Source organism: Sarcophilus harrisii, chromosome 3 (assembly GCF_902635505.1).
Source record: "Sarcophilus harrisii chromosome 3, mSarHar1.11, whole genome shotgun sequence".
Lineage (NCBI taxonomy): Eukaryota > Metazoa > Chordata > Mammalia > Dasyuromorphia > Dasyuridae > Sarcophilus > Sarcophilus harrisii.
In genome coordinates this window covers 73,495,456-73,518,171 of record NC_045428.1, presented here as the reverse complement: position 1 = coordinate 73,518,171, position 22,716 = coordinate 73,495,456, and the positions used below count along the sequence as shown (strand labels likewise).

Genomic DNA, 22,716 nt, shown 5'->3' with positions numbered 1-22,716 from the left:
CTCTACTAGTCCAGTTAATATGTAATTAATATGGGTCTATAAGTCTAAACCTAAAGCACGTACTAGGCTTAAAGCTACTCTGCATTTGTTTGTTGAATGAATGAATAAAAATGATAATGATATAGCTAGCAATTGCATAGTATTTATTATGGGATAGGCACTGTAGTAAACATTTTACAAATATTTTTTCATTAATGCCAAATATAGTTCAGATACTCAATGGACTTATGTTCAATGAGCTCAAATGGAGCTCACAACTCCTGAGCTGAAGAGATTTATCAGCTTCAGACTTCCAAGTTACATGGTTCATAGGCATGTGACATCATAAGCATTGCCAAAATACTGTCCTCTTCTCAGAACCCTTAGTACTAGAAAACATACTTTAGGGGCAGTGTTATGAGAGAGTATCTTCAAGAGGAGGGCAGACAAGATAATGAAGATTCCATATGAGAATTGATTGAAAACATTTGAGATGTTTATGCTGGTTAAGAGAGAATACAAGTGATAAACATATTTAAGTATTAGTTTGTATAGTCCTCAAGTGAAAGAGGAATTGGATTTATTCCTCTTGACCCCAGAACTAGGATCACTGGACATAAGTTACAAAGAGATAAATTTATGTGCAGACATCAAGAAAAAACTTCCTAAAAACGTACTTGTCATCTACCACTTCTGTTTGATCTGAACACTTTTTTTCTTAAAAACTGCTATTTTCTTCTCTTCCATCTTATAAGCACAGATATTTTTAACTGCATGTAAGTTGAACTTTATAGAAATTATTTTTTAAAATCTTCATTTGTATCAGTAAGACTCTAGTCTTGATTAATTTTAATTATAAGGCTAATGATAAAAATAATCCAAAATATTCAGCTAAAATATGTATGGAGTGAGTAATAAGTTTCAGATTATGTGTTTCTTTTAATTAATGCTAACCTGATATGGAAGGCCTATGTGCATTACAGTATTCAAAGATTGCTCTAACATCTAAGATAACAGCACTAAAATATTCTAAGATTGTAATGATTGGTACAATAAAATCCCACAGAATGTACGAAAACATTGTTCCTTGTCACAACATTGTCATTTAAAATACTATGGAGCTCACTTTTTGAAGCAATTGAGATCCATGACATCTTTTAAAGAAATGTCATGAAAATCCTTCTCACCATTAAACTTTTCAAATGAATTTCTCATTACTAAATCATTTCAGTGTTTCACCTGACTCCAGTCTTTGGCTTTCCTGCAAGCACAGAGTACCTCTAACACTTTCTGTTGTATCTGTGCATAACACACATAAGGTAAGTGGTCTCATTGTCCAAATAAGTTAAAAAAGGTTTTCTGCCTTTCGTCTAGTACAGAGATTCTTAGCCTTTTGTGTGTTATAGACTTTTGCTCTAAAGGATGTTTTAAAACATATATAATAAAATACATAGGATTACAAAGGAATACAATTATATTGAACTACAGTTATCAGATTGAAAAAACAGTTCAAGAACCCTAAATTTAAGAACTCATATTTTAGATAAAGGATTCTTAAATTAGACCTTATGGTACCACTTTAAGGATTAATGTTGCTCAGACCCCATATCTCCTACTCACTCATTTAATAATGGAAACAATTCAGGAGCTACTAGTCTGAAATCACAGTTCAATAGTCCTTTCTTCATTTAACAAATCACAACAATAATAATAAGTAGCAGTTAATATGGCACTTTCAGTTTTGAAAAGTGCTTAACAAATATCTCAAATGAGGTAAGTTTTCTCATCTTTTCTCTGGAATTAACCTTGATCATGACAAGTATATTTAGTCTTTGCTTTTGCTCTTAAAAATTGTTTTAGTATAATTAGTCATATATACTTTTTTCCCTGGCTTTATTTACCTTCCTCTGACTTCATTTATGGAAATCTTCCCATGATTCTCTGAATTCTTTATATTCATCATTTTATTTGGCAGAGTAATAATATATTATATTCCACAACTTGTTTAGTCACTCCTCAATGAATGGGCATCTACTTTCCTTCCAATTTATTACTGCCTCCAAAACTAGTTAGGAATGTTTGCTATAAATGGAAAACTCTTATCTTTAATTTTCTTGGGATTTTTGGATCAAAGAGTATGGACATTTTAATCAATTTATTTGGATAATTTCAGCTTTCAGTTATTCTTTGGAAAACAATATTGGGAGCACAAAACATTCGCAACTCAAATATTTTACTTTCTTTTGGCATCAGTAAAAGTAGGAAGTTTGCATTTTTATTTATTTTATCATAATTTTTGTTTAAAATAGACAGTCAGGACCATTGTCAGTCCAGTAAAAGTAATTGTTTGAGAGCCTACTATGTACTTAACATCTGTATGATTTTGAACTTCTAAGAACTAAGAATCCCAAGAGCCAAATATAATTTGACTAATTACAAAGTAAAATAGTTACCTTTGACTTCATTTATGAAGCATATGAAAATTAATAAGATATCACTGAAGGTTCTTACAGTAGCAATATTGCACACATGTATACAACCATAACCCATGGCTTTCCTTGATATTCCTCATTGGCTGTGAAGCCACAGGACATTGAGACTCCAGTTTCTATGCTCTGCTTAGAACCCTTAGTATTGGAAAACATACTTTAGGGTCAATGTTATGAGAGAGTAGAAATGGTCCATTAGCTTCCATTGCTGAGAAGAACATTTTCTAGAAACATATTAATTTTCTATACCAAATTTATTATAAACATGGAGTCATAGATGTTTGACAACTAGCTTCTTTGGATTTTATAATATTTTATCATTCTAAGTTTTCTTTTTTAGATATATTGTACATCATGAAACGCTATTTGTTGATGGATGAGGAGCTTAGATATTTCTCGTTTCTGGAGTTTAATAGTAAAACAAAAAGCTGAGCTGTATGTTCATGTGAACTTTTAAGACAAATGCCTTTTTCTAATGCCATTTTCAGACAGATCATTTAATTAGCAATTTATTAAATACAACAATTAGGTAATTCCATTGCTCCTTTGGGGGGCTTTAAACATCCCATAAAAACATTCAAGAAACCCTTCTCTCTTTGTACCATCTAAGGACTTCTTTTCTACCTTCTATCCCAGGGAATTGGAGGGGGTAGATGAATTAAGAGGAGAAAATGGTACAGAGCTTGAGATTTGTTAAGTGCCCTTCTGGCATAAGTCCTTAGTACTTGCATCTTAGGAGGTACTTCTGAACATCTAAGTATCCTAAATGAAGCAGAAAATGTTTGTAGAGAAAGAACCATCTTACTCTAATTCCAATCTATAACACATTTTTATACCCATGAGAATAACATTCAGAGACCTAGTAGGTGTTCTATTATCTATCATCTCTGCTGCATTGTACTTGTTGTGATGGTGGTGATTTCCCAAGGCTATGGTGTGATTAATCTTGCTTTACTATAGAGAGAATCTGAAAACTGGTACCTGTCTTTCCTTCTACTGTTCTGAGGCTTACTGCATGGATCACTAAACTTCATAATAAGCATAAAATAACTATTTATTTGTTTGTTTCAAAATTGCCAAGTGATCCAGATGAATTATTACATCAGCCTTTTTTTCTTTTTGTTTTTAGCAACCATTCTCAAACCTTTTGGTCTTGGGACACCTGCCTTTTTATATTCTTTAAAATTATTGAAAAACTCCCTCTCCCAAAACAATTTTCTGTGGATAATATTGATAAATATTGTCAATTATCAATTGATCAATCAATCAATTTCACTTATCAATATTAATCTTAGGAGAAATGAAAACATCTTAGTATTATTATGAAAAGTTTCTCTGATCTCACAAAGCTCCTGGAAGAATTTCTGGGAAAACCTAATATTTTGAGAGCACAATTTGAAAACTGCTGCTGTATAGTAATGATCTTCAAACTTTTTTGATTGTACTCCCCCATCAGTAAATAGTTTTAGAGCATGCATCATAATAATTGTATATTTACTTATTTATGTATTATATCTGCTCTATAGTAATGATCTTAAAACTTTTTCTCAATTCAAGAGTTTTTAAATCATATTACAGAATTCCCCTCTTCTTGGGTTGTTTTGAACATTATTGTGATACTTCAGTAGTGTATATTTTGCTTTTGTGAGCGTTGTTCATACATTAAGCTCAGGGTTGTAGAAGGAAAGGACATGCCAGATTGTACTAACAATCTTCAGGTAAATAAAAAAGACTAAGTAGGTAATTTCTGTGATGTAATGGACCCATCATCTTCACTAAGGCAATGAGAATTAAGATTAAGCAAGAAAACCAAAAGACAGTAGAAATGCCAGTTCGGATCACTTTGGGGTTGTTTGCCATAAGCATTTCATTTCTCCCCTTTATAAATTTTTTTGGAAGGAATGTGACAGCTGTGCTTCATTTCCTTGTGGCTTCCAGTCCTTAGGATACAATGCCAAGGGAATTATTTTTTAAGTGAAATTCTAAAGTTGAGAAACAAGCTTATCTATTTCTTATTCACTGACAATAGAAAAGATGGGATTTTCTCTCTTCAGATTATAGTACCATAATAGTCTAACTCTCTTAATAGATTATACATTTCCAGGTAAGAACCCATCTGTTTTTAATATACCTTGCCAAAGTAAGTGTCAATCCTTAAAGTGAGTCTACAGAAGCATGCTGTTTGATTACTTTGGGTATAGTAAGTCATTTGGAGATCCTTGTCTTATTTTTGAGATGTACATATACAGTGAAATGATTTTGAGTAAAATAGATTTGGGTCTAATCTCAGATCACATTTATTTACTTGCTTTATGAATTTAGGCAAAATATAACTTCTCTAGGTTTTAGTTTCTTCTATGTAAAATGTGTGAGTTATACTAAATATATGTAAAGGCTCTTCCAGCATGTTAAGCCTTTGATCATAGTGACAGCACAAACAGGAAATTAGAAAAATACAATGAAAACTGACTTTTTTTTAAAAAGCTAAATAATATATTTTATACTAGTAAAAATCATATATATGCCATTAGAAATCATACATAGAAATATATGCATTTAAAAAGTTCTCAAAAATTAGGCAAGTTTTGATGTACATTCAATATGGAAAATATTGCATATATACTTATCAATGTACTGAATACATGCATATGTGTAGATAACATTGTCATCAGAAATATCATGTGAATGATTCTACAATATTATGTAATTATCTCAAAAGAAACATAACTAAAAATAAAATGTTAGAAATAATTGTACACATTGGATTTGGGGGAAATTAACTGAAGGATCATAGATTTAGATTTATAATTTAAAGGGACTTTAATCCCTTAGATATCTAGCCCATTCTTCTCATTTTAAAGATAAGAAAACTGAGACTCAAATGGGTGAATTGAGTTTGCCAGTGGAAATGACAAGAGCCAGAATTTTTACCTATGTCCTCTTATTATAAGTCTTGAATGAGACTATGGAATTTAACTAATTCAGTCATTCTTAAATTTACTTTATACTTAATTGGTTAAATTACTTTATGTCTTTCTGGAACACTATTTTTCAATTATGGAAATCTAGCTGCTTTAATTTTAGAGTATTTTGTACACGATTCAACAGCAACAATATGCCTATACAATAAATGTATATATCTGAGAGAGAGAGAAACTGAGAGGTGTAGATCTCAAATTATAAAGCTAAAGTCTTCAATAGTATGAAAGGAATGATGACTGGTAATTGCACAGACTTTTATTTTCACAAATTAAAGTGCTGCTTTGGTCATATTGAGGGTATGTTTTTCTAACAATCACAAAACAGACAAGTCAATTGTATACACTTTCTGTATGCCAAAGATTAAATCCTAGAAGTATATTAAAATGGTCTTTTGACTTTGGATGGAAAATGCCAATTGCCTCTGGCGAGAGACTTATAGAAACTGAATTGGTCAGTGCATACTATTTTGACCTCTTTTTAAAATTTTTATGGGTTTTTCCCTTTTGTTCTGATTTTTCTCTCCCAACATAACTCATATGGAAATATGCAAAAAAGAATGTAAATTTATAACCTAATTTTGTTTAAGTTCTTTCATCATTTTTTCCTTCAAAGTAGTATATGGGGAACCATGTAGATTTTTGTGGGTGGTAACCTTTTTGATAAGATCTTTGAGATTCTTGGTCTAGAGTAAAGCTCTTTGGCAAGATTGAGCAGCAGGTTTGTTACTCTGTTGATCTTTGAGGGATCTGACTCAAATAAGCATTCCGGAACAGCTTAGCTCCATGAGTCTAGCTTGATTTGTGTTTAAAATGATCACTTTTGCTTCAATATTTAGGGATCCATTACTTCATTGTTTGGTCATATGCAATCCAATGACAAATAAAATCTCTCCAACCTGATAAACTATCTTGAAGAATTTTTGTGGATGAAAAATTCATCAATTTATGGCCAAGTTAATAATAAACTTCTCTGGACTTAATCAGACTGATCCTCAAACAATAGATATCAGATTCATTGATCAAATTGTACTAGAAGTTTTTTTTTTTTCATTTTGTTGATACTACCTAGAAACAGAGGAGAATGTCCTACCATGGCTTATGCTTCACTGGTAGCCTTAGAAAAGCCAGAATCATAGCCCATTATTCTCATTTGGCTTCAAAGTAGAATTTTAATGGAGAGACTGTATCATCAGAAACAAAAAAGTTAACAAATAATAACAGAAATTTGATACTAAAGCAATACCATAGAAATCTTCAATGTTCTAACTTGGTTGTTAATTTCTCCATAATTTCTCCATTTAGTATTCACATTTTTCTTATTTTCCCAACAGTGAAACTCAATGACATTCTATATTAATTTGGGGGATGAAATGAATACAGGAGTTAAATATAATTCCTAAGTATGACTTATTTGATTTATTGTGTGTGTGTGTGTGTGTGTGTGTGTGTGTGTGTGTGTATTTTAAGAGAAGGGGAATGGATAAAGGAAGAATGAAAGGCAGCATAGTTTCCATGGAAAGAAGCAAGCCTCTGATATATCCATTGTCAATAATCAGGTGCACATTTTTCAACTGCTTCTCATTCCTACCTGAAAACTGATATGTTGAAATAACTGTCTTATTCATCTTCAATTGGAGGAAAGGATGGCAATAATAATCAAACCTATTCCCTTTTCAAGGACACTACTTCTTTTAAAATGAGACTATTTAACTCTTAGTATAGTACTTGGCACATAGTGGGTGCTTAACAAATAGTGATTGATAAATCTACTCAAGTAATTGTAAAATGCATCTTAAGCACCAGCAAAAAAATCACATGAACTATTTGTAGGTGCTATGGCCAAATTTCCAAAGCCACAGCCAATTTCAGAAAATAAATTAATCTGGAGGTGAGTAGATAGCCAGTAGTAAATGATGGGAGAGCTAATACATGCTAGGCAGCAGCTCCATATAGTAAAATATCAAGGATAATGGTGATGGTAATAGTGATAATTTTGGTGGTGGTGGTGATGGTGGTGATGGTCATGATGATGATGATGGTGATGGTGACGACAACAGCAACAAGGAAGAGGATTATGTAGAGACCCACTATGATACAGTGGGAAGAGTACAAAATTTAGAGTCAGAGGACCTAAGTTCAAGAGTTAACCCTGCCACTTTAGGCAAGTCACTTAACTTCAGTGAGTCCTCATGCGAAATGAAGAAATTGAAATAATCATCTTTGAGTTCCTTTACAGTTCTGGATGAAAACTGATTTTGGTTCAGCCAATATGTTGACCATAGGTATATGACACCTTCCCTGATCTCAAAATATAAAACTAGGAAGATTCAGACAGTTGGCATATATCATAGATGTAGTCTAGATGGCCGGTCTAGGGTCTGAGGAGAGTTGAAACTTAAGCTATTTTAAAATATTTTCCTCGTATTCTTCAGTTGTTAAAAGGAATGCAAAAGAAAAATTCTCAATAATTACAGTGCTAATGATGAATATGGAAAAACTATAAAGATATAATTACAAAGCAAAAGGAGCAAAACATACATTTATTTAAGCAATTTTCCATTTACATGATACACAGAACAAACTGTGACACTGTGGAAAGCTGACTTTTAAATTAAACTGTTTCATTTCTCTTAAGTAAAAAGATATAGAGAATCAGTATAACAATTTGGGTTCCAATGACTGCTTTTAAATCATAACTATGCTTTCTTCCATTTCCATTATTAAGCAAAAGCCCCAAATTTAGAGGACTTTTATTAAAATCTCACAGGAATATTTTTGTAAGTTTTGTTCATGATTTATCTTTGGAGGATGTCCTCCAATCTTTTGACTTTTCAAATTGCCTGTTCATCTCTCTGTGTCTTATCATTTCCTCTCTCCTTTCCTTCCTCTTTTTCTTACTTTCTCTTCTCTGCCCCTTTCTCTCTTTTGTTGCTATAATAGAATAACTCTTATTGCCGTTGAAACTGCCCTTACTAGCAATCAGCAATACTATTATATAGTCTCTTTTTAACCAAATAGAGAAAACTTGAAAAGGAATAACATATATGACATTCCTAATATACATTGTAAAAATGGATGCTCTCAAAAAAAGGAAATTGGTTTAATTATTATTTCCACCCTTCTCTTTATTTGAAACTAATTTGTATTTTTACTATGTCCCCAGCATTTAGCCCAATGCCTATCACATAAGACATATGAAATGCTTATTGAATGAACTGAATGTATATTTGCACATATCAGAAGCACACTATTTACCTCACTTAAGTATTGCCTTTAAGGTTGGATGATCCCTAAGAATTTTTTCATTTGTGGCATTAAATGTTCTCATTCTTCTTAGAGAAAAGTTCTTTTCAAGCATACACAAAGGGATTTCTAATTCTCTATCCTTCCTTAGTCCTTGAAGTTGTAGAAAGGATGTAGAAAAGAAGAACATTTCAAAGCATAGGTAGAAAAACGCTATCCCTTCAAATGCTTCAATTGTTAGTATTTCTCAAATGCACTATCCCCAAATCCACAATTTTCTTTGCAATGATATTTTTTATTAAAATAATGAATGGATATTTTTAGTTTTTGACAGTGAGAATTAGGAATAAGAAATAAAAAAGAGAATTCAACTCTGAGAAAATGGACTTGATATATAAATGTCTAGATAGTGCCTTGATTCTCTAGTGTTTGTAAGTTCAAAACTGCCAATAAATAAATGCATTCCATGTCCTACTCAATTAACAGACCAGAACCCATAGTAAGCAAATGATTTTTACCAATTGATAAGCTATGGATCAATTCTTATTATGGCATCACAGACACTTCTGCACTGAGTTTCTCTAAATTTTAGAAAGGCATTTAATAAAGTTTTTTTATTAAATTAAACGATCGTACAATTATTATTCCTTCAAATGCTTCAAATGTTGGCATTTCTTAAATATGTTATCCCAAAATTCACTAATGTACAATTTTCTTTGCAATAATATTTTTAATTAAAATAATGAATGGATGTTTGTAGTTTTAATTACTGTTAAACTTTTAATTGTTTGAATGTCAGTAGTCAAAGAATGGTCATTAATGTTTCAGTGTCTTCTCTTAAAGAGCTCTCAAATGGACTGCCCCTTTATCATTGTTTGGCTCTTTCCTGTTTCCTATTTATATCTGTGTCTTGAATAAAGGCATGGCTGCTGCATTTAGAAAACTTGAAGATGACCCAAAATTCAGAGAGATAGGTAACATACTAAAGGACACAGTGATGAACACAAAGATATTGGCAAGTTGCAACATTAGGTTGAACCTAATATAATTATTTAATAAAATAAAATAATGATAAATATAAAATATTGTATTATGGTTCGAAAATTAATTTCATGAATATGCGATGGGGAAGTATGACTAGATTATGATTTATCTGAAAAATAAATCAGAATTTTAATAACCTAATAATTTGGTATGTGGCTATATAGCAATTTCATGAGTATAATATGATAAATGTAGCTAGATAGCAATTCATCTGAAAAAATGATTTGGATTTCATAAGTTGCCCTAAAAGCTTAATATGAATCAATTGTTTAATATGCCAATCAAGAATTCTTGGATTACACTGAGAGAGATAGCATGGTGCCCAAGAAGTAAACAGGTGATATTTTCCATTGTTACCTATCCAGAAAGACCCATCTAGTGTGCTGTGCTCAATTTTAAGTCATCAAATTTTAGGTATAATATGGAAAAATAATTGGAATTATTTTGCTTGGAAAAGAGAAAAAATTAGGGGTAATATTTAGCCCCCTCTATTTAACTGTGAATATTTTTTAAAACTATCATATAGAAGTGAAATTAGATTAGGTTTTTTTTTTCTTGGACCCAGAAGGAAGAAGCAGGAACTATGTGTAGAAGTTACAAAGGCGTAAATTTAGGCTCAGTGCAATACCCCTACCATTAGAGCTGTTCCAATGCATAATGAACTGCTTCCAAGAGTTGGTATAATGGGTTTCTCTGTCTCTTCTATCTCATCAATCAAAAGCAGTATGACCACATGTCTGGTATGTTGCAGAGAGAAGTCTTATTCGGATACAGAATGAACTTATTGCTCTTGAGGTCTCTTTACTAAAATGTTGTGAGATTCTTTGATTTTTAAATACATAGTTTAGAAGTATTAAGATCATCTACTTTAATAAATATTTAAGCATCAGATTATAAAGGGGAAAATTTGTTGTCATCTCCATCTCCTATAAATATCTATGAATATCAATGAATGTTTCTTATATCTTAGCTTCTGATTTGGTTCTTTTCTTTGTTTAAAAAAAAAAAAAAAAAAAAACTTTCAATCATTCTGCATTATCTGCCAAAGTTTCAGCTCCTTAAACCTGACTGCAGTGTTTTTTGCAACTGGTACAACTCAATCTATTCCATTGTGTTTCATATTATTGACCACTATATGCTTTAGATGCCACCCAAACTCTACTATGCATCCTGTAATTCTGGAACTCCTTTATTATACACTTTGGACAGCTAAAAACCTTGACCATCCGTTAAATTCCAGCTTTATATCAATTCCTCCATGACACTTACTTTATATCCCTTTTTGGAAATAATATTTTCTTCTTTATATTTTTGAAAGTTTAATAAATATTTTTAGAATCTGATAGAATTTGAATTGAATTGAAAGGAAAAGTGCCCAACTGAGGCACTACTGCCACCTGGTGACATGACTGTCACATTGCAAGTTCAGGACTTTTCAAAGAGAAATCAATCTTTTCATGACCTTTGAATCTGCCGATTTAAATTTAATATACAAACACCATTCAATTCAATTCAACAATCATGTATTAGGCATCTACCATGTGCAGGGATCTTTATCAAGAAATTAACTATAATAATAAAATAAAACTTAGTACTGTCCTCAAGAAGCTTATAATCTAATAGGAGGGATGTGGATGTGAGTGTATATATGTATATGAATAGCTATCTATAATGTCACAAGAATGAGATAAGTACAAAAGAGACTTCTATGAGAAAGTTGAGGACAAATAGATCATTTACATCTAAAATCAATAAAGGTTTTATGGTGGTCACGGACACCTGTACTGTGGGTTTTGAAGAAAAGGAAGTATTTATTCAAGCATATAGGAAGGGTAGGGTCTTTTCAGATATGAGGAAAGGTTTAACCAAAAGGCAAAATCAAAAAAAGAAAATGTGATTAATGCAATTTGGCTGGAATGTTACCTTTTTGAAGAGGAGTATTTTGGAATAGGTAGGATGGAGCCAGATTGTGCAAGGTCTTGAATTCTAGAATAAGTTTATATTGCTTGGTTGGTCATAGAGATCCACTAAGGTTTGCAATCAGGGAATTGATATTGAAATGATGCATCGGGCATCAATGTAAAAGATAAATTGAAGAGGGAAAAAATCAGAGGCAGTAAAACCAGTCAGGAGACTATTAAAGTATTCTTAAAAAGAGATTTTGAGAGTCTGAAATGGTGAGAGAAGAGGAGGAAACAGAAGAAACTGCCATAACAGAATTAACATATGACAACTAATTGGTTGGATGGATGGTGTTAACTGAATAAAAAAAATAAATAAAAATAGGATGTTAATATTTTGAACATGGAAAAATCACTGGAGACATGATATCTGCTTTCATATTCTAGTTAACTACATATTTTTGGGTGATCTTTGGCAAATCATTTAGCCTTTCTAAGTGTTAGTTCTGTGTAATAATACTAGAAACTGTCTCTGATTCTTTAGACTGTTCATAAGAATGTGTTTGGTATATTCTCTGGTACATTCTTCTTCATATTTGTATATATTTTTGTATCTCCTTTATTAAAGTCTATTGTATTCGAAAGTTAAGCACTGTTTCTTTTTAATCATTGAATCCTGGCTTTGAATTTTGCATAGTTAGTACTGCCTCTTTGAAGATAGAGAATGGAACCCAATGACATTTTAAAACCCTTGCTAATCCTAAACTGTACAACAAGTTATAGAATGTTAACAAGATTATATCACAGTCTCTGATGACTTTCAGTAAGATTGGTTACAAAATACTTTTCATAGAGTTAAATCTATTTTTATTTATTTTCATTATAAAAGTATTGATGAAATCACACATAAACACACACACACAAATCCAAAGTTAAGATGAACTGAAATTGTTTTCTAAAGAAAACTTTCAGATTGTAGTATACTGGAAGATATAGTACTAAAAGCTATAGCAATTTTCACACTCTAGCATTTCATTTTTTTATCATCTATCCCTTACAAACCCTACGTACACAGAATTGAATTGCAATCATTCTTTTGTCTGAATACTTAAAATGTCTAATAAAGCTAAGTTATAATATATATTTTACTAGTGTCATCATCTAATTGTATTTTGTATTGATCAGTTCTATATTCAAGGCATCCAATCATAAAAAACCTCATGATCAACTGTACTGATTTTCTAATTCTGAAAATCTATCAAAAATCAGTTGTTTGAAATAAAGGATGACCTATATGTATTTTAATACAGTAGACAGTATTTAATATGTCTGTATATACTTGTCTGACACTAATGGAGATAAACTTTGATAATTTTTCTGTTTCATTGGCTATTAGTGCTCTATGATTTCCTAATATTACTCATTAGAGATGGCTTCTATAATAGGACTAATAACATAAAAACAAAACACTGCTGAGATGATGCTGATGTTTTAACCTGCTCTAATTACAGGAGAGGTCACAAAGGAGAAAAGAATGGCAGATGACCGGAAAGATGAAGCTAAAGCACCTCACTGGACATCAAGTCAACTGGCAGAGGCATCTTCCCACCCACATTCACCTGAGCTTAAGGAACAAGCAGGAGCAGGGGATGGAATAGTCCGAAGCGCCAATGGATTTCCATACAGAGAAGAAGAAGAAAGTGGCTATGGAGATCATGGGCAACAGGGTACCTGTTCAAGAACCAAAGAGAATGGGATTAATGGAGAGCTCACCTCAGCTGAAAGGGAAACAGCAGGTAAATAAAGGCTTTTCTTTCTCGCACCTTGATTTCTGGTTTCTGGTTCAATGTTATCTGGAAAGAACTTAGGCAGCACATTTTCTTTCACTGTTAATGAATTTGAAATATAAATTATACCAGGAAATAGAAACTGAAGAAGATAAATTATGAGGGAAAAGAGAAAACATGTTCATGAAATAAGCTGGATAAAAGTATATTCTTTATTTCCTTCTTTTGTTGTTAACTATTTCAGCTTCATTTTATATTAGGAGAATGAGTTATTTAGGTGTGACTTTTTTAAAAATCTAGTAACTATTTACATCCATCCCCCATTACTAACGTCAAAATTTTAAAAATTTAAAGAGCTTTTGTATGATTATTGTTGAAGTATGAACGCAGATACTACTATAATTCATGCTAGGTAACATTCATTAATAATTAGATCATTGAGATCTGTCAGTCATGTTGCTCTCTTGCCTATAAATGGAAGAAACCATTTCCATTCTTGAATACCACTAAAATGCTGCTTCAAACTTTTTAAAAAAAAATGTAATGTGCAATTTCTTGATACAATTATTTTGTATATCTCATTATTCTATGATTCAGATTCTGGTTGGTATATTTCCAAAGGACAATTTAAGTCATTTGTTACCTACCCACATTGAAACTTTGACTCCATACAGTCTCAAATCACTTTTATTGCTGTTACTATTAATAAAAATATTATTAACTGCTGTTTTAGTGACAATCCATCCCTATGCCCGTAACAGATAAGTCTGAAATAATTACTAGATTGGAGCTCAATCTGCATTTCAAATGAGATCAAGTGAGTTAATATATGTAAAGTGCTATACGAACCTTTAAAATGTTATGTAATTGTGAACTATTATTGCTACCATTATTATTTCAGTGCCCTTTAATGATAAGTATTCAATTACTTTCATAGTGACTTGCACAGATACTATTCTGGAAAATTAAATGAACCCTAAGCATCCAATAGAAAGATAATCTGCTCCTGAAAATCATCACATAACCTGTAAAATACTATTCTTAATCTTGGAATAATATTTTAGCCAAAGAGTATAGAATAAGTGGGAGCAATCGATACTCAGTTGCAAGGAAAACCAATTTGGAAGCCTGATGAGGAGGAATATAGTGTTAAAAGCAATGGAAAAGAAGGAACATTTCAAATAGATGCTGCAAATTACAAACTGAAATTGAAATTGAAATCTTTTCTCTCTATAGGTGCCATTTGCTAAAACTTTTTTTGACTTTTTTTCCCTAATATAATAGATATCTAGATAAATGTCCAATGTTGAATCTATTGATGTATTATTGTAAGTAACTCATTAATGAACTCTTGATACTGGCTAGGTATGGTGAAAACATGTAATTCAGTAAAATAAATGAAGCAGTTAAATTTGAGATGATCTTATATTCATGTCTGTGAAGATGTGGTATTGGGTTTAGCCATTTCATTCTGCTTCTATTACTGAGAAAAGATTATAAATCAAAATATAATTTAGAGATCTCTCTGGTTAATCTCTTTGGCTTTTAGGATTAATAATGAGTTCAGGGAAATGAAGGATGAATAAAAAATTATACATGTAATGTGTGCATATATACACATAGTAATCTATGTATAAATACATGTTTATGTTCTTACCACCTTTGTGATTCTGATTTCAAAAATTTTATGTATGCAAAGATATCTGTAAGGAGCATGCTGAATATATATATATAGAAATATGTATTCACTACAAAACATTATGTGTTTTTTAGACAAAATTATATCAAGAAATTAAAATTAAAATATTAGGTCAGATGAGATTTCTACATGAGCCCACAGAAAAGGCAATTTCCTAAATATTTATTTCTAGTGACTAGAGTAGGTTTTCTAAAAATAATGGTCAACTAGAAGCTTATAAATCTCTGGCTCATTACATTTCAGATGGATATAAATATTTACTTAACATCCTAAGATCATGGTTCTATTGTTAGAAGCATCTTAGGTGAGCCTATTATGTTCGAGGTATAATAGCAGTCTCAGAAATTGATTCCATATTCTCAAGGAGCTTATATTCAACTGACAAAAACAACATAAATTAATACAAAATGTAATAGAGAGAGATAGACAGACAGAAACAAAGACAGAGGGAGGGAAAGAGGGAAGAGAGAAGGGAAATAGAGAGTCAGAGAGGAAAGAAGGGAGGAGAAAAGATGCACATCTATGTAAATAGACAAAATTTTCCTAATGAAAGGCCAGACTTGAGCTAAGCCTTCAAAGGTTAGGTTTGCAAGAAGTGAAATTGAGGGAAGAGTATGTTAAGCCAGAGAAACAAACTGCTTATGCTAAGGGATGGCTGGAATGTAGAGTGTGTGAAGGGAAGTCATGAGATCATCTGGAAAAAGAAGGTGGAGATTGTGAAGGTAGAGACTGAGATTTAAATGCTGAAAAGGGAAGTTCATATTTTATTCTAGAGACCATAAAGAGCCATGAAAGTTTCTTGAGCAAGTGTGTTATGTAATCAGATTTCTTTATTTTGGGATATGAATCTGGCAAGATTGAAGAGGGAAGAGAGTGGAAACAGGAATCCAGTTGCAGAATTGAAAGAAACAATACCTAAGTACAGTCTTTCTTCCCATGCTAAAATCTGCTCTACAAAATTTCTGACAGCTTCTGCTTTGAAAACTTCAAGGGCCAGTTGTATCATTCTATAAAAACCATACATTAAAAAAATTGTTGGTTTCCCCCCACCAAGTACTGTCAAAATCTGCCTCTTCCTGACTTTAAATTATTGGTCCTAATTCAGTCCTCTGAAATTAAAAAAAAAAAAAAAAGCTTATTCTATCTTTGACCTGACAGACCTTCAAATATTTGAACAGAGCTATAATAATATCTCCCCACTCCAGGTTTTCCCCCAGACTAAACATCTTGCATCCCTTCAAGGATTTCTCAAATGAATGGTTTCAATACCCCTCATTATCCGAGTCACCCTCCTCTAAATTAACTTCAGTTTGTCAATGTCTTTTTGAAGAGATTGCTTTGTTGGGGATTCTGATTCATAGCACTGGTGAATTTACTCAATATAATATATTGATATGAAGACAAGCTGAGGTAAACGGTTCTATAAGGAGAATCAGCAATGGAGTCACCTCTTAGGTTCCTGTCCTAATGGCCCACATTCAACTCTCTATTCATGACTGCAAGTGACCCTGTATAAATGTGACCTGTTGCCACAAGGATTGTATGATTTTGTATTCAAATTTCTTGTGCATGCTTTACAAATAAAACAGACAAGTCTAAAATAATCAAAGTCCCTCAGACATGAATATACTAATCATGATCAAGTCATACCCAAACTGGATATCTGCATAGGTACAATTCCTTTGCTGCCTCTCTCTCTCTCTCTCTCTCTCTCTCTCTCTCTCTCTCTCCATATATGTATGTGTGTATGTATAGCCAGATCAAGAGAGACTCTAATGCTCTTAGGACTCTTATGGTCTTTTCCTAGATACTGTAGTTTTACTAGGACAGCCCAAAATGGCACAATTTTTTTTTATCAGACTTGTTATATTGTTCATAGGTGCATTGCATTTAGAATTTGAAAGGACCTTTGAAATTATCTTGACCATCTTCCTCTTTTTACTGATGAGATCACTGAACCACAGAAAAGGAAGATGGCCAGCCTAAAGTCACATGTCTAGTAAACAAAAACTAGTATTAAAACCCAGAATTCTTTTCACTATACTAAATTACCACATATGACACTTCTTTGCAATTAAATTAAAACTTTTGGTGATTTGTTGTAGAATAACTCTTACTGCCCATCTTTTCCTAACCTTTATACATTTTCCTTCCTGCTCCCCACTCTGGAATCTAAATGCATATATATATATAGATGTGTGTGTGTGTGTGTGTGTGTGTGTGTATCAAGATTAAATTTTATTTTGTAATTTTAGGTGAGTTTTTTCAATATACTGAATTGTTTTTGTGTCTTGGTTATCTTTGCTAAACATGTCTTCCCTGTCTTCATCCAAGTCATTTAAAAAATTCTGGAATAGGCTGGCACAGGAAACTTAAACAACCTGTGGATTCATCAATCTCTCCTCTCAACTAGTCCACATCTCTATGTCTTGAGAGACTATGAAATGCCTTATTGAATTGCTAAAAGTATTATTTCTACAGCATTCATCTTATCTACTAGTTTAGTAACCTCATAAAAAATTAATTTTGCTTCACTTAAGTAAATTCATTCCACCCCTTAGCAATTGCTACTTCCTCTTTCTGAGTATTTACAAATCATATGGTTCGTGAAACATTTTGATTTTTTTTTCCCCTGAGGAATAGATAAGCCAAGTATCTATACTTTTTGGAACCATTTTCTTTCTCCTTTGAAAATAATATTATTGTTGACCAGTGATCCCTGTCAGTCATCTCTAGTCAGATTCATAGTTTCTCCAGAGAGGAATAGGAGACAGAGCAAGAAAAGATGGTTCAGAAGTCACATATATTTCTGGTTCTGCCACTGGTGACCTACCAAATAAAGAAAAAAAAGTTCTAATTTGTTTTTGCTTTAGTTTTACCATGACTTAGGGACTGATAAAACAAATTTATGAGTGAAATTGAGATACCTAGAAAAATATGTGTGTATACATATATAAAGAGTTGATTTAATTGTCAAATGTCTTGTCACCAGCTTGCTATAAGATTCAGAACAAATTAGTAAAACTCCCATGCCTTAATTTCCATTCACATAAAGATAGCTAGATAAGAGGTGATGAACTTGCAGCTGCAGACCATAAAACTCTCAAGTGCTGGTCACAACAGATTAAGATGTAATTTAAAATAAATAAAAATATAATTCAATATAGATGGCTAATTGGTGGCTTTCTAATTTGATATATAATCTGCAAGAATTCATTTCCATCTGAGTTTGACATTCCTGTTGTACATAGGAGAGAAGGAAACAAGATGAGGAAGGGGCAGGAAGGGAGAGAGGGGAAGAAAAGAAAGGAGAAGAGAAAGAAAGATAAAGAGTCAGGAAGACCAAAAAAGAAAGACTGAGAGAAAGATCATCAGAGAGAGATGAAAGACAGAGAGAGAAATGAGAGATATGAAAGTTGATAAGACTGCATGAGGGTAAGCAATTTCATTAAAGAAAGTCTTCCCACCAATGTAAATCAACAAGGTTTACAACTTTATGGTTTAAGGGAATTGCCTTGGGTACTGAAGGGTTAAGTGGTATGCTCAGAGTCATAAATGCTGCATTGAGTTGGCTCTGAGTTATGGAGAAGCCAAGATTGAGGCTTGATAAGGAGCAGTAGGCAGCCTTAAAGAGGGAAGTAGAGAGACATGAGGAAGTGGTAATAGGGGAAAAGGAAGAGGAATCCCTGTGGCACTACACAATCCCAGACAATCTTCTGTATGGGAATGATATACTTACATTACATATAAAGAAGCCAGAGATTGCCTATAGAGACAAACATCCTTTCTGTTATGCTCAGCCAGCCTGTAGAATGTGATTGGTGAATGTTACTCAGTCCCAATTCCATCATACACACACTTTTCAGACACGTTTAACATGTAGGTTTTCCATCCTTTCCCAATAAGAAGAATGTAATTTAATTTCCAACACAGTGAGAGAGAGGAAGAAAAGAGGGAGACAGACATACATACAGCTGACAGAGAGACAGAGACAGAGAAGACAGAGATAAAGACAGGCAGCTGACAGAGAGAGAAACAGAGACAAAGACAGACAGAGATACACAGAGAGGTGACAGAGAGACAGAGACAAAGATAGACAGGAAGAGACAAAGCTGACAGACACACAGAAACAGGGACAGAGAGACAGAGGCAGATAGTTACCAGAGAGACAGAGACAGAGGGAAAGAGAGAGAAAGAAACACAGAGACAGAGACAGACAGACAGCTGACAGAGAGAAACAGAGACAAACAGAGATAGACAGACAACTGACAGAGAAATAGAGACAGACCAAGAGAGACACAGACAACTGACAGACAAAGACAGACAGCTGACACACACACAAAGAGAGAGAAAGAGAAAGCGAGAGAGAAACAAAAACAGAGACCAAGAATCTGACAGACAGAGAGACAAGAGACAGAGAGAAAGACAGAATCAGGGAAAGAGACACAGGGAAAGACAGGCAGAGACAAACAGAGAGAAGCAGAGACACAGAGAGAGAGAGAGAGAGAAAGAGAAGGAAGGAAGGGGGGAAAGATAGAGAAACAGAAATAGATGCAGGAAGAGACAGATACATAAGACATTCCTACATGGGTAAAGGAGTATGTGGGGGCGTGTGAATGACATAAAGACAGAGACTGAGAAAGGAAAGAGAGAGGGAGGGGGGCAGAGAGAGACAATGATAAATAGATATAAAGGGATAGAAAAACAGAGACAGAGAAAAGAGGCAGGACATACCTACTCTGCTAAAGTGGAGGCGGAGGAGGCCCATGTGTAGGTGTGACAGAAACAGAGAAATAGAAAAGAAAGGAGATGGAGGGAAGGAAGGGGGAGGGAGGGAGACATTCAGAGGCAGAGAAAGAAACACCGAGACAGAAAGAAGCAGAGAGAAAGAGAAAACACAAGTAAAGGTGAGTGGGTTGATGTGGGTGTGTACACGTGAGAGGTGTGTGTGTGTGTGTGTGTGTGTGTGTGTGTGTGTGTGTGTCAAAGAAAAATAAAAGGAGAGGGAGAGATTAAAAGAGAGAGAGAGCGAGAAGATAGAGTTAAAGGCAGACAGAGGCAAAGAGTTAGAGACACAAGCACATGAACCTACACAGGTAATGGGGAGGGGGGATATGGATGTGGGTGATATATCCAAGGATGTCCAGTCCAGATAGGCCTGTATGTGAGGGAGGAAGGGGGGAGGACATAAGAAAGTGGAGTTGTTATTGTGTGTGGATCTATGCAAGTGAGGACCCCCCTCCCATGTCCTGCTGGTAGGAATGTGAATGCATCAAAGCCAAGCTGCCACCACAGAAGAAGCAGGGAAAGGGGGAAGGGAGGTTATATGGGTAAGGGAAAGATGTTGGTATTGGGAAACGGCAGAACAAAACATCAGGTGAAATGGGGAAAACCAAATTTTGATTCAGTCTTGGACTTCAGTCATAGCCTTGATATTTAGTAAATAAATGACCCTAGATTCTAGGGTTTTTTTCATTTATGAAATAAAGACATTGTATCATTTAGCCAATATGGTCCCTTCTAATCCTAAATCTATTCTCCTCTGATCCATTATATTTTCTGTCTTCCTAGAAAGATTTTGTAGCCTATTGATAAACAACAAATTTAGCAAAATTGCCTGTTTCTTAGACATATTGTTTAAATGTTTTTTGTAATTATAGAAACTGGAGGGGGAAATAGAATCATTGAGCTTGTAAGAACTGTCAGAATTTCTATTCATACTCTTACATTTTACAGATTGTATTACTGAAACCCAGAGAGGGACCATACTAGTTCATAGTGAGGCTGTAACCCAGAGCTCCTGGGATTTAAAGTCCAATGCTTAAAGCAGTGGCCAATTTGTTCTTGTCTTCTGTTAAAGAAGAATATTGTGTTAGTTTGCTTTTCTAAATGACAGAAGTTTAGAATGCTAGTTCTACATTTTAGTGTGAAGGAGAAAGGAAGGAGGCAGTTCTGAGATATTTATAGCTGTAGGGGCATTGAAGCATTTAAAGACAACCTTTCGAGCTTTTACACTACCATAATGTATGATCCCTTGAATGAGAATTAAAATTATATAGGAGATGGAGTATGCAATGACCACTTCTCAAAAAGTACAATGGATGGACTGGTTGGTTTGTATTTAGTTAGATTAACATCTGATATTCCACAATACGATGTGAATCATCCACCTTTTCTAAATGTCCCCTTGTTTTATCATAATCCTCTACTATTTTTTTTTGTTACTTTCCCACTCCCTACCAACATAATTAGAAGTATGGGGCTATCACAACTAATACAGTAAAAACTTGCTATGTTTTTATGTTATATTCAGACATTCTTTATGGTAAATTTTCTGTAACAGCTACAGATTTTTCCTTCCTAATTCCCTAAAATAAGCTTGTTAGAATTAGATGTAAAATATAAGTAGCAAAAAAAGAATTTGAAATAGTTTCCTCTGACTACAATATGTTAACTTTACTGCATAGACTTTGTGACAGATGCTTAGAGCTGCTTATAGACCATCTTATCTACTTGTTTCTTGAATGAGTTCTGGCCCCCACCCCCTTTATCATAAGGACTAGAATGCTGGACTTGGACTCAAAAGAACCTGTATTCAAAACTCACATCAGAACATTTACTGCCTGTGTCACTCCAGGCAAATTACTTAAGTCTCCAAGCATGAGTTTCTTTATCTGTGAAGTGAAGTATTTTCCTCAAAGCTTAGTGAGACTCAAATAAAGCAGTGCATCTAAACCTATCTGCAAATCTTAAAGTGGCACATATATGTCTGTAATAATTACTCTCAGAGCTCCTCTACATAGATCTATGTTTATAACAATTTTCTACATTTTGACCTTCAGATAATTAATGTATATAAATGGTTAGATTGACAAATTAGAGAGAGAGAGAGACAGGGATAGAGACTGATACTGAGAGAGACCTGAGGGGTGAGGAGAGACACTTATCAAGTGCTTACTCTGTACCAGATACAGTGATAAATATTGGTGATACAAAGGCAACAAGAGTCCCAATATATGAAATGCTATGCTAGGGACAAGGACAATGGCATAGAGATGGCTGGGAACTGAGGGATAAAAATCACATGTAAATGTGCCATTAAATAAAATTACAAATTCAGGAGTTTGGAAAAACTTGGAGAAGGAGATTGGCATCATGCAAAAGTGAAGAGCTATGTGGACTGCCATAACTCCCATCATATGCTCCTCTACATTTTTCCTAGATTTAATTCTAGTCTCCCTCTCCATCCTCTCTACCATCCCTAACTGTGCTTTATGACAAGCTTTTAGATTTTTCAATAAGGTATACATAATGCTAAAAACGGGTATGTGTATATATTATGAAATATGTGCAGTAATATTTATGTACAAAATAGAATAAATACAACCTCCTCCCTTTCTCCCTTCTTCTTCTCTCTCTCTCTCTCTCTCTCTCTCTCTCTCTCTCTCTCTCTCTCTCATCTCTCTTTCTCCTCTATCTCTGTCTCTGTCACTCTCTCTGTCTCTGTTTTTGTCTCTTTGTCTCTTTCTGTGGTTCTTTTGCTGTGTCTATCTCTCTGTCTTTCTCCCTCCTGTTTTCTCTTTATCCTCCATC

The 22,716-nt window shown here is 33.5% G+C and overlaps 1 protein-coding gene across 37 annotated transcripts in view; it reads left to right on the top strand.

Moving 5' to 3' along the window:
• MAP2 (microtubule associated protein 2) overlaps nt 1–22,716 on the top strand; it is a 356,866-nt gene that overhangs the window by 249,367 nt on the left and 84,783 nt on the right. For all 37 annotated transcript variants that reach the window (XM_031958144.1, XM_031958143.1, XM_031958170.1 and 34 more), the window contains one exon: nt 13,149–13,433. In XM_031958144.1, coding sequence (XP_031814004.1) covers nt 13,172–13,433 — 262 coding nt within the window. In that variant the 5' untranslated portion in view covers nt 13,149–13,171. The remainder of the gene's footprint in view (nt 1–13,148; nt 13,434–22,716) is intronic.